We start from the raw sequence: 11,601 nt of genomic DNA, 5'->3' as shown, positions 1-11,601 counted from the left end.
CAGGCGAAGGAGGGCCATTGCCACCATCAAAGGCTCCGAAATTCTCAGGTCGAGCGATCCAAACCTCCGTCACCCAGATCTCCATTGCCGATAGCCAGAAGGAGGCCAAAAGTGCCAATGCGAGAGGAGGAATAGGTGGAGGAGGGCCATCGTCATCGTCGAAAGCTCCGAAGTTTCTAGATCGAGTGATCCAAACCTCTTTCACTTGGATCTCCACCGTCGATGGTCGGAAGGAGACCAGATTCGCCACCGTGAAGAGGAACAGGCGAAGGAGGGCCATCGTTGCCGTCAAAAGCTCTGAGGTTCCACCAGATCTTGATCGCTCGATCTGGCAGTGATTGGTGCGAGTGGTCGGTGGGACCGAGTGGATGTGGGGGCAACGATGTGGAGGAACTCGCGAACCTCGGCATGCCGGTATGGAAGAGGGAGGTGATGGAGAGTGAGGCGGTGAGAATTTAAGCTCTAGGGCTTTTTGGAAAAAAGAAGAGGAAAAGCATGAGGTGCAGAAGCGGGGCAACGGGGTGTTGAAATTTTGTGAATCTGGTTTGCAGCCACAAGAATCTTCAAATGGGCCTCTCAAATTTTATCATGGACCCATAGCCTAAATATTTTAAATAAAAATTATAAACGGCTAAAACATATTGGGCAAATTGAAAATTTTAAAATTAAATTTAATTTATTTAATAAATGATTTAAATAGATTGATTTATTTAAGTCAAATTTAAATTTATTTAAGATGAATCAAATATGGATTGGATTGGTAAATTGGATCATATTTTGCCACCTATGCGCTGAAGGAAAACGTAAAACGAGAAGGCCGAAGTCCAAATGTGGTGCAGGCAAGAGAACGTATCAAAGTCACCCCTTCCCATTGGTCCAATCCATATCACCTTATCTACTTCCCACCCAACCACCCATCCCAAGTATTCCCATCCTCTCCACACATAACCTTACCACGTTCCTCCATTCCCGGCACTCCATTCCACTCTCCATCCTAACAAACAAAAGCTCTCTCTATCTCTCTCTCTTCTCTCTTTCTCCATGGCCATGGCAACCCAAGCCTCCCTCTTCACCCCTCCCACTCTCTCCGCCTCCAAGCCCGCAGCTCCCCGCTCCGCCGCCATCCCATGGACTAACTCCCCCTTCGCCGCCACCCCGAGACCCCTCACTCTCTCCACCAATACCCCTCGCAACGCCACCTTCAAAGTCTCGGCCACCGAGGAAAAGACAGAGGCCCCCGCCGGCTTCACCCCGCCGCAGCTCGACCCCAACACCCCGTCCCCAATCTTCGGCGGCAGCACCGGCGGCCTTCTCCGCAAGGCCCAGGTGGAGGAGTTCTACGTGATAACGTGGGACTCCCCCAAGGAGCAGATCTTCGAGATGCCGACGGGCGGCGCCGCCATCATGCGGCAGGGGCCGAACCTGTTGAAGCTGGCGCGCAAGGAGCAGTGCTTGGCGTTGGGCACCAGGCTGCGGTCCAAGTACAAGATCCAGTACCAGTTCTACCGGGTGTTCCCCAACGGGGAGGTGCAGTACCTGCACCCCAAGGACGGGGTGTACCCGGAGAAGGTCAACCCGGGAAGGCAGGGCGTGGGGCTGAACTTCCGGTCCATTGGGAAGAATGTTAGTCCCATCGAGGTCAAATTCACAGGCAAACGGGTGTTTGATTTGTGAGCTGGCTAGGCTACCTGCTAATGGGTGCTATATATGCTTGTAATTCTATATGTTTATGATTTCCCTTCCCTCTTCTTCCTTAGTATTTATGTTCTGTAATATTTCTTTGGTTCTGGTTAAGGGGAATTTCATGCCTTGCTTGCAATTAAGTGGCTGGTATTGCTGTTCGATTTTTGAGGTTAGCAGGGTGGTATTAATTGGTGGGTTTGAGTTGTTGCTTGGTTTGTTTATGATGAATTTATGATGCTGTTGTTGCATGTGTTACCCGGATGTTTTGAATGATTAAAATTTCATGCAGAATTTAAATTTTGAGATCACAATTTTAACTTTTTGAGGGCTTTTATATTTTTGAAGGTCTGTTATTTTATTGGGAAGTATTTGGTTGGCTGAACCACAAACATCTAATAAAGAAAAAGTTTAAATCATGTTAAAGAAGAGAAATTCATAAATATTAAACATTTTTAATGATACTCTTATTAATTTCAGCGTTCAAAATGAATCTTATTTTTTTATAATATGGTACTCAACTACGTAAAATTCTAAAAACAATAATTTCTTAATTATAACATGGATCTATGTAAACCGATCACAGTCAAGTGCTCCGACTCTTATAAATCGGAAGGTGTTTGCAAAATAAAAAGGGTGTAACAAGGGGGACCATATTCTGCATCACTTTAAGGTAGATAAAAAAAAAATTATTCAGTTTTTTTTTTCTTTTTTGGTAGAACAAATTATTCAGGTATTGTTGGAGGAGTAGGAACTCCATCTGCAAATAGAGGCTTTTCGGGTTATGTTTGTATGCTAGTTGAGGGCTGATAGCATAAAGTTATCTAAGTAACCAACCAAACATAACTAGAAAGTGATCAATCAACATGTTTCACCAACGAGTTAAAAAAGGTACTTGACGAGACTGAAGTTATTAGAGCCAGGTAAACAACTCTAACCATTCAAAGCGCTCTCTCTTGCTACTTTTTCGCTTCTTCTACAACTTTATCCCACTAACCATGGGGGCATCAGCCAAACAAACGAATTAACTTTTGGTTGTTAACTGATTAGAGGGTGAATACTGGTTAAAGTAATTCAAGGGGTGGCTAGCTATTCTGTCTCCAAATGTAGCTCTCTCTCTCTCTCTATGTTTTCATTCTTCCACAAGCCTAATCTTATCGAACATGGGAGCGGCAACCAAACAATGAATTCAATTATCCGTTGGTTAGCTGGTTAGGGGACGAATACCAATGATCAAAGTTATTCAGGGGGTGACTACTGTTCGACATTCAAGAGCAGCCTAGACATTTAGTTGAAGGGATATATGGTGCAAAGAATAAATTGCATTCGAGTTCGCAATAATTTGAATTTTCACACGGACCAAATTACCTTCTCGCTTTCTTCTATTCCCACTGCAAAAGTCTATTCAAGAGTAAATTGTGGAATAAAATTATACATTTGATCGCTACTTATTCTTTCCTCTGGTATAAACCCATTCTGTCTCCAATTTTTGGGTGCTTGGCAGGATATTCTCCACTTTTGGGGATAACTCGTCTTATTCTCCATCCAAAACAATACGCAATGATCATTTTCCACATCCACATGTCGAAAATGTGTCCAGGAATGCGTGGCTATATCCTGGAGTGTTTGGCTAGAACGCATCAAGCATGCGTTCACCAACAAGAGCAAAGTATAATATCAGGTTCGCAGGAATGCATCGAGTTGTTGGAATAATTGGAGGCGTTTATCGAAGAGAGATATAGAGGGCCCTATTGTACCGTGATAGGACTTTTGTGTAAATTCCCTGAGCAGCGAGGTCTACCCTCCATCCTCTTTCTTTCTTTCTTCCTCCTCCTCCTCCTCCTTTTAATTTATGATAACGGAGGCTAAGGAATAGCCATCAGTCCTTTATCGAAAAGAGAATAAATAAGAAGGTTTATAGGTTCTGAAAAGTTACAGAAACAGAGGGCCCAAAAAAAATTATATGTTCTGAAAAAATTGCAATAGGCGAACGTTGGTATATTTGATCATCTTTCTACTACAAGCAAAAGAGCTTTAGCGATGGCTATTAGTGACGGTAATTTATCAAAAATTTTAAAATCGATACCGAGTCCCGTATCAATTCCGATGTGATACGGTACGGTACCGCATATCGCATATGGTATATCATGGCGTACCGATTCGATACACTAATCTTTTTTTTTTTTGATTTTTTTGTTGAATTTGATTGAAAAAAAATTATTACTTTTTAAATTACTTTATATCCAAATTAATATTTATTTAAGTCATATAACAATTTTATCATAAAAAAAATAAATTTAAAAGACTAAAATAATACAATAAATATATCTAAAGTGTAAATTACAAAGAATAATATGCTAACTTCAAGATTTCTACTGATCTAATATCTCGTCAAATGTCTGTATCACTTGTAGATATCCGGATATTTACATGCTCTGAAAGAACATCAGTCCATCCCTCTAACCAAGTAGCACTATAATCCTGAATATTCACCTCATAAAGTATCCTCTCTGGATAGTATGACATATCAGATCTCTCGCTTATCTGACTCTGAGAGGTATCCTCCGAATGACGGTATGGCTGTGGAAGAGTCCATCCAAATATATTAGTAGCAAAATCTGATCTATAAGGTGCTCCGGACAGTATAAGATAGTAGCCACTAGAAATCAATGTCTCGGATACATCATATCCATATGGATCATAAGCTACCTGTGGGCGATAGGATCTATAGTACGAGATGATCCAGATATATCCATGGATCCTACTTCACGTGCAAGATCATTTATAGTTGTATCATGCACTGGACGACCTCTAGGAGACCGTCGCCTATATGAAATCGTCTCCACACAAGATCTATCAGGTCGTCCATCGTGGTCCCTATCTTGTGTGGCATGTATAAATTGTGACTCACAAGTAAATCAAATACCATCCTGTGATCGTATCTCATGAATAGTAGTCTCGTATCCTCCAGTCCCTTTCTGATCATCAGATCTATAACTGCTACCATCTCACTGCCGTTGGTCTCTGAATCTAAGTCAACTGACTCCTGCACTCTCGAGGGTACTGTAACTGTCGTTTCTTTTTCTTTGTCTTTTTTAGCTTCCTCAGTGCCCCTCTGTGATCGGTCTCATCTCAGTATTTCTCGCTCAAACATTTGGCTGGATGACTCGGACATGGAGTCATATAATGAATGACTTCCTTGTGATCCCTTAGGCTGTGGTTGATCAGTTAGAACTCTATGCAGAATATTTCTATCTGCCTACTGCCCTAGATCCATTCTGATATCTTTAGCTATCAACTGGCTGGTCGTGGAGGGGATCTCGGTGTAGCAAAAATTTAGTGCAGAAGCAAAATGATAATTTTAAAACTTTTTCAAAATTACTATTTTACAGCAAAATTATTAATTAATCTCATTAATTAATACTAATTAATCCTACACTAGGATCTAAATATGATACAACAGCATGCATTTAAATTTGAAATTCAAATTTGAATCAGTAAACCTTTTACAGTACTGTATTCAGAACACATCACCTTTTGTGGGTAGTCGATCACCGCAATCTGATCATCGTTGGGAGGCTCTGATCATCACGTCACAGCCACACAAATGTCTGGCCTCTGCGGATCGTCCACACGAAGCTCCCGTCTGATCAGCTCCTCACGAATGCTAGTTCGTGATTTCACCCTTTTGATGGCAGATGTTGATCGAACTCCTTCGATCAATGTGTGCCGACTCCTCGGATGCTTCGGATCGTTTGCACGATTGCTTGAGAGGCTGATGGATCTCTCCCTAAAATTTGGTGGACTCACGACACTCGTGGCACACCAATCTCACTTCCCAAACCCTAGGTAGAAACCCTAGGGTACACACTAGAAACCCTGCGCTCAATTTTCTTTCTTTTCTTTCTTTTTCTCTCGGAAGGTTTTGGACCTTCACCTTGTGCACAAACTTTCCTCACGCCCCAAAGTTTCTCTCCTAAAATTTTTACACACGTTCCACCTTTCTCCTCTTTTTAAAACAATGTCGAACGTGTCTTATCCGCGTGAGAGGATAAAGATAAGTGGTTACACATTTGAATTTAAATCAAATTTGAATTCAAATGCAAAACCAACTCATCCCTATCCACTTGTGCGTGAGAAGAGAAGGGGCGTGAGTTGATTTGTGCGTAGAGAGTTTACACGAGAAATATTTTTTCATGTAAAATATGGGGCGCACAAGATAAGACCATGGCGCATGGATTAGTTGGTTGCTCATTCAAATTCAAACTTTCTTTTGAATTTGAATGGCCAACCAACTTATTTTTATCTAGATATTTGGCGCACAAGGGTGGGCATGGGATGGCTTCTGTGTGGAGAAAATTCATGAGAAGTTGCTTCTCGTAAATTTAAATATGCACAGAAGAAGTGAGGTGGCGCAGGGAGAAAAGTCAAAGTGGTTTGAACCTAATTGAGCCAACCTAATCAAAATAGGTTAAGCACAATTAGAATAAATTAAATCTAACTTAATTAGGCTTAATTAGGCTCAATAAAATCTTAATCAAATCAAAAATTAACTAAACCTAACCCCTGATCAAATCAGGGACTAAACCACCTTAGCGATTAGGTCAACATTTAACCTAATCGGGTCAATCCAAACTGAATCCAATTCAATTGGACTTGATCCAAAAATAATTACTCAATCAAATTGAGTTAATTAGCGATCAAATCACTAATTAAACCTTTCATAAATATTGAGTCCAAATCCGATGGGCAATCAGGCATCAGAGACCATCGATATGAAACCCTGATCAAAGAGTTCAAATTTCAAATTCAAAATTTAAAATTTAAAATTTTGACCCCGGTACCCAAAATGTGTGGAACTCATAATCAGAGAATCCTAATTCTCAATCATAGAGTTCCAGACACATAAGACTCATAATCAGTCATCTGATCAGAAAGGAACCACTAATGTGTGTGACCCCACAGGTTCGAACCTAAGCCGGTAGCACAGGAACCAATTCCTGTACTAATCGAAGTGACCATCTAGCAATGGTACCCGATGATCGGATAGGTCGAATAATCGCAATCGCAACATTCAGAACCTACGTGAATATGGTTACCGTATAATTCATCCCTTTTGACCCCTGTGTTTAGGATGACTCAGGGTTAAACTGTCAACCCTGATGATATCATCCGAATCGTGCTCAACTCAATTAGTCCTGTGACTCCTCACTAGGACTACCCTGGTCAAGATTTTGCTAAATTGAAACACGACTGTACACAGCTCCTAAACTGGAGTGGTCAATCCCATCTTGACACACGCACCGACAAGTCAAGTACTTGACTACACCCAGCAGCCTTCCGTCATTGAATTAGAAATTTAGGTAGTCCAGTGCCTAAGTGCAGTGAGTTGCTTGCAAGTCATCGTGGCGGTCTCAGGTTGGAGGGATATTTATACCCATATCCCATCGGAGCAAATCTTGACAGCAGAAATAGCTCCGAAGTTGGTCACGTTCAGTGCAGATGTACCATTACATCTCACCTGTATGCCATAGGAGTGTCTCCACACTCTTTGGTTATAAGGACAACCAACCCATATGGCACACAACGACCTATGCTCGATAAACGTTGTCGTCCTTGGTAACAACGTATCATTTGATCGCGAACATGTTTAAGGACTAAGCGACAAATCCTCCTTTGTCGAGTCTAAGTAGTCCTAAGGACTTCACCACAACACAGGAGTTTATTAGAAGATGAAATATTTGTGATGAAAAAATATCAAAATAACTTTTATTTATTTATAATTCATGTACTAATACAAAAGGAGCACAACCGTCAACAGGCTGACAATTGGCTTTGGGACACTATTCCCAACAATCTCCCACTTGGCCTAAAGCCTATCGGTGCAGTATCTAATACCCATCTTCGACTTGTAGTCGTTGAACTCCTTCACCGCAATGGCTTTAGTGAATGGGTCGGTCAGGTTCTCCTTTCCGTCGATCTTCTGAAGGTCGACGTCACCTCGATCCACGATCTCCCGGATGAGATGGTAGTGGTGCAGAATATGCTTCGTCCGCTGGTGTGCCTTTGGTTCCTTCGCCTGAGTAATGGCTCCAGAGCTGTCGCAGTAGAGCAGAACTGGACCAACAAGGGAGGGTGCTACTCCGAGCTCGGTGATGAATTTTCTCAGCCACACCGCTTCTTTGGCAGCATCTGATGCAGCAATATACTCCGCCTCGCATACTGAATCAGCCACAGTGTGCTGCTTGAAACTCTTCCAGCAGACAGCCCCACCATTAAGGGTAAAAATAAATCCTGACACACTCTTGCTATCATCGCGATCAGACTGGAAACTAGAGTCTGTAAACCCTATAAGTCTCAAGTCCGATTCACCATATATAAGCCACTGGTCCTTAGTATTTCTTAAATACTTCATGATGGTTTTAACAACCTTCCAGTGATTCTCTCCTGGATCAGATTGGTATCTACTCACTACCCCTAGTGAGTATGCCACATCTTGTCGTGTACATGTCATGGCGTACATGATAGATTCCACTGCCGAAGCATATGGAATCCTACCCATACGCTCTCTCTCTTGAGGTGTTGTCGGACAATCCCTCTTCGAGAGAGAAATTCCATGGCCTATCGGTAGATAGCCTTTCTTGAAATTTTTCATGCTGAACCTTTTCAGCATAGTATCAATGTACGTGGACTGGGATAAGCCAAGCAACTTTTTGGATCTATCCCTATAGATCCTCATCCCTAGGATGTAGGAAGCTTCTCCCAGATCCTTCATGGAGAACTGTGACGATAGCCAAATCTTTATTCCCTGTAATGCAGGGACATAATTCCCGATTAAGAGAATGTCATCCACATACAATACAAGAAATACTACTACTGGACCATTAGCCCACTTATAAATGCAGGGCTCTTCTCCGTTCTTAACGAAGCCATACATTTTGATCGTCCTATCAAAGCATATGTTCCAACTCCGAGATGCCTGCTTAAGTCCATAAATGGACCTCTGTAGCTTGCACACCTTAGACTCATCTGTGGATGTGAACCCTTCAGGTTGTATCATATACACCTCTTCGTCCAGCTCTTCGTTTAGGAAAGCTGTCTTCACATCCATCTGCCAGATTTCATAGTCCAGATGGGCAGCTATCGCAAGCATAATCCGAATGGATTTGAGCATTGCCACAGGAGAAAACGTCTTGTCATAGTCTATACCATAACGTTGACGATATCCCTTGGCAACCAGACGGGCTTTATAGGTCTCCACATTTCCGTCTGCGCCCCTCTTCCTTTTGAAGACCCACTTACACTCTATGGGTTTTACTCCGGGTGGGTCAACCAATGTCCACACATCGTTGACCTTCATGGACTCCATTTCGGATTTCATGGCCTCTAGCCATTTCTCAGAGTCATGTCTCTGCATTGCATCCATGTAGGTGATCGGATCCTCATCATTTTCATCAAGTTCGACAGGATCACCATCCCGGATCAAGAAACCATAGTATCTGTCCGGTTGATGTGGTACTCTACCAGATCGCCTTAAAGGTGCATAATCAATGGGCTCCGGATCTGATCTAATCAAATCCGGTTCAGGTTCAGTAACATGTGTCGGTTTTTTCACCTGTCGAACTTCGTCAAGTTCGACCTTAGAGGCAATAATTTTTTCACTAAGGAACTCCTTTTCTAAAAAAATTGCCTTAAGGCTGACAAACACCTTTTGCTCATCAGCAAGGTAGAAATAATACCCTTTGGTCTCTTTTGGGTATCCTATAAAATTACACTTGTCAGACCTAGGTCCAAGCTTGTCTGTAATTAAACGTTTAACATAAGCCGGACACCCCCAAACCCTAAGGTGCGAGAGTATTGGCTTACGTCCTATCCATATCTCATATGGCGTTTTAGCTACAGACTTACTCGGAACTCTATTTTGAAGGTAACAAGCTGATTCGAGCGCATATCCCCAGAGGGAGATCGGCAGACCAGCAAATTCCATCATGGATCGAACCATGTCTAACAGGATCCGATTCCTCCTTTCAGACACACCATTATGCTGTGGTGTTCCAGGAGGAGTCTACTGAGAGAGAATCCCATTCTCTCTTAGATACGTCAGAAACTCATTGGAAAGGTATTCACCTTCTCGATTAGATTGAAGAGTTTTAATACACTTCCCAGTTTGTTTTTCTACCTCATTTCGGAATAGTTTGAACATTTCAAATGATTCCGACTTATGCTTCATTAAATAGACATACCCATACCTAGATAGATCGTCTGTGAAGGTTATGAAGTAGAAAAATCCACCTCTTGCACTTGAGCTCATGGGTCCACATACATCAGAATGTACCAGACCTAAGAGTTCACTGGCTCGCTCACCTTTTCCAGTAAAAGGTGACTTGGTCATCTTCCTAAGAAGACAGGACTCACAGGTTGGAAGTGATTCACAATCACTAACTTCAAGAATTCCTTCTTGAGCCAACCTGTTTATCTTGTTCTTATTGATATGACCTAGCCTACAGTGCCAAAAGTAGACTTCTGACACATTATCTATTCTAGAGCGTTTACCGAAGTTTTGAACCACATTAACAGGCTGTGAAAGTAAGTAAATTCCATTATTTAATTGTCCAACAAATATTGTAACACCATTCAAAATGATATTGCAAATATTTTCTTTTATTAAAAAATCATAACCGTACATGGCCAAAAGGCCTACAGAAATAATATTTAATAAAAAATTTGGACAATAGTAACATTCACTCAGAATTACATTACGAGAATTGATTACAAGACTCATGATTCCTAAAGCTAGAACTGGAACTTTGCTTCCATCTCCAACGTTCAGGAACCTCTCGCCTTCATCAAATCTCCTACTGACCTGCAGACCCTGCATCGAATTACAAATATGATAAGGGCTTCCGATATCCAATACTCAGGCAGTAGTATCACAAATCAAAAAGTTGCAAGGAGTTATCATATAATTACCTTGCTTCTTCTTTGGCCTGTTCGGATCCAGGGAGGCAATGTATTGAGGACAGTTCCTCTTCCAATGCCCGTGCTTCTTGCAAAAGAAGCACTCCGTCTGGCTCTGGTCGTGCTTGCACTTCTTGGTCTGACCCTGTGCTACTGTCCCAGTATGAGATTGCACCTTCTTATTTTTCTTCTTCTTGTTCTTCTTTCCTTTCCCAAAAGGTTGACGACGAGAAGAAGACCCTCCCACTACATTCACCGACTCCTTATGGAGTTGGTGATCATTCTCAAAGTTCTGCAGCAACCCCAACAATCCGTGGTAGTTTACTGCAGGCTTTATCATTCGAAAATGAGTAAGGAATGGGAGGAAGAACTTGGGCAAGGAATTAAGGATCGCATCCTTACCGAGCTGCTCGTGCAGAGGAAAGCCCAATTTGCTTAGGCGCTCAATCATCTCGATCATGTACAGTACATGATCAGTGACTGAGACCCCATCCCTCATCCGAGCATTGAAAATAGCACAACTAGTTTTGTGCCTTTCAACGTTGTTAGGCGTGCCAAAGGAGTCGTTCAACATTTGAAGCATCTCTTGTGGCTGGACGTTCTCAAACCTTCGGCTGAACTCGTCGTTCATTGCTGCCAGCATAATACATCGAACAGTGGTGCGGTCATTGAGCCACTTCAAGTAAGTATCTCGGATCGCCTTACTAGCGTTCGGAGCTGGCTCCTCAGGTGCTGGATCCGTTACTACATAAAGATCCGCTCATGCTCAAGGACGATTTTCAATTTTCGATACCAGCTATCGAAATTGGGTCCCATGAGCTTGTCATTATCTAATAATGACCGGAGCGACAGGGTAGTGGCCATAGCTGCATAAAGAAAAACGAGACCTCTATTAGTACATAAATTAATACTAAAGACTTGGACTTTAGTCTAAAGTTTTTTCCAATATTTTTACGAACTGGT

At 42.1% G+C, this 11,601-nt stretch overlaps 1 protein-coding gene across 1 annotated transcript; it reads left to right on the top strand.

The window, feature by feature from the left end:
* Nucleotides 1-952: 952 nt before the first annotated feature.
* On the top strand, nt 953-1,823 carry LOC105055013 (photosystem I reaction center subunit II, chloroplastic). Its single transcript, XM_010936703.4, has one exon. It carries the CDS (start codon nt 1,042-1,044, stop codon nt 1,672-1,674), a length of 633 nt encoding a protein of 210 aa, XP_010935005.1. The 5' UTR covers nt 953-1,041; the 3' UTR covers nt 1,675-1,823.
* Nucleotides 1,824-11,601: the final 9,778 nt, after the last annotated feature.

Source organism: Elaeis guineensis, chromosome 2 (assembly GCF_000442705.2).
Source record: "Elaeis guineensis isolate ETL-2024a chromosome 2, EG11, whole genome shotgun sequence".
NCBI classification, from domain to species: domain Eukaryota; kingdom Viridiplantae; phylum Streptophyta; class Magnoliopsida; order Arecales; family Arecaceae; genus Elaeis; species Elaeis guineensis.
This window is presented reverse-complemented; position numbering and strand designations above follow the sequence as displayed.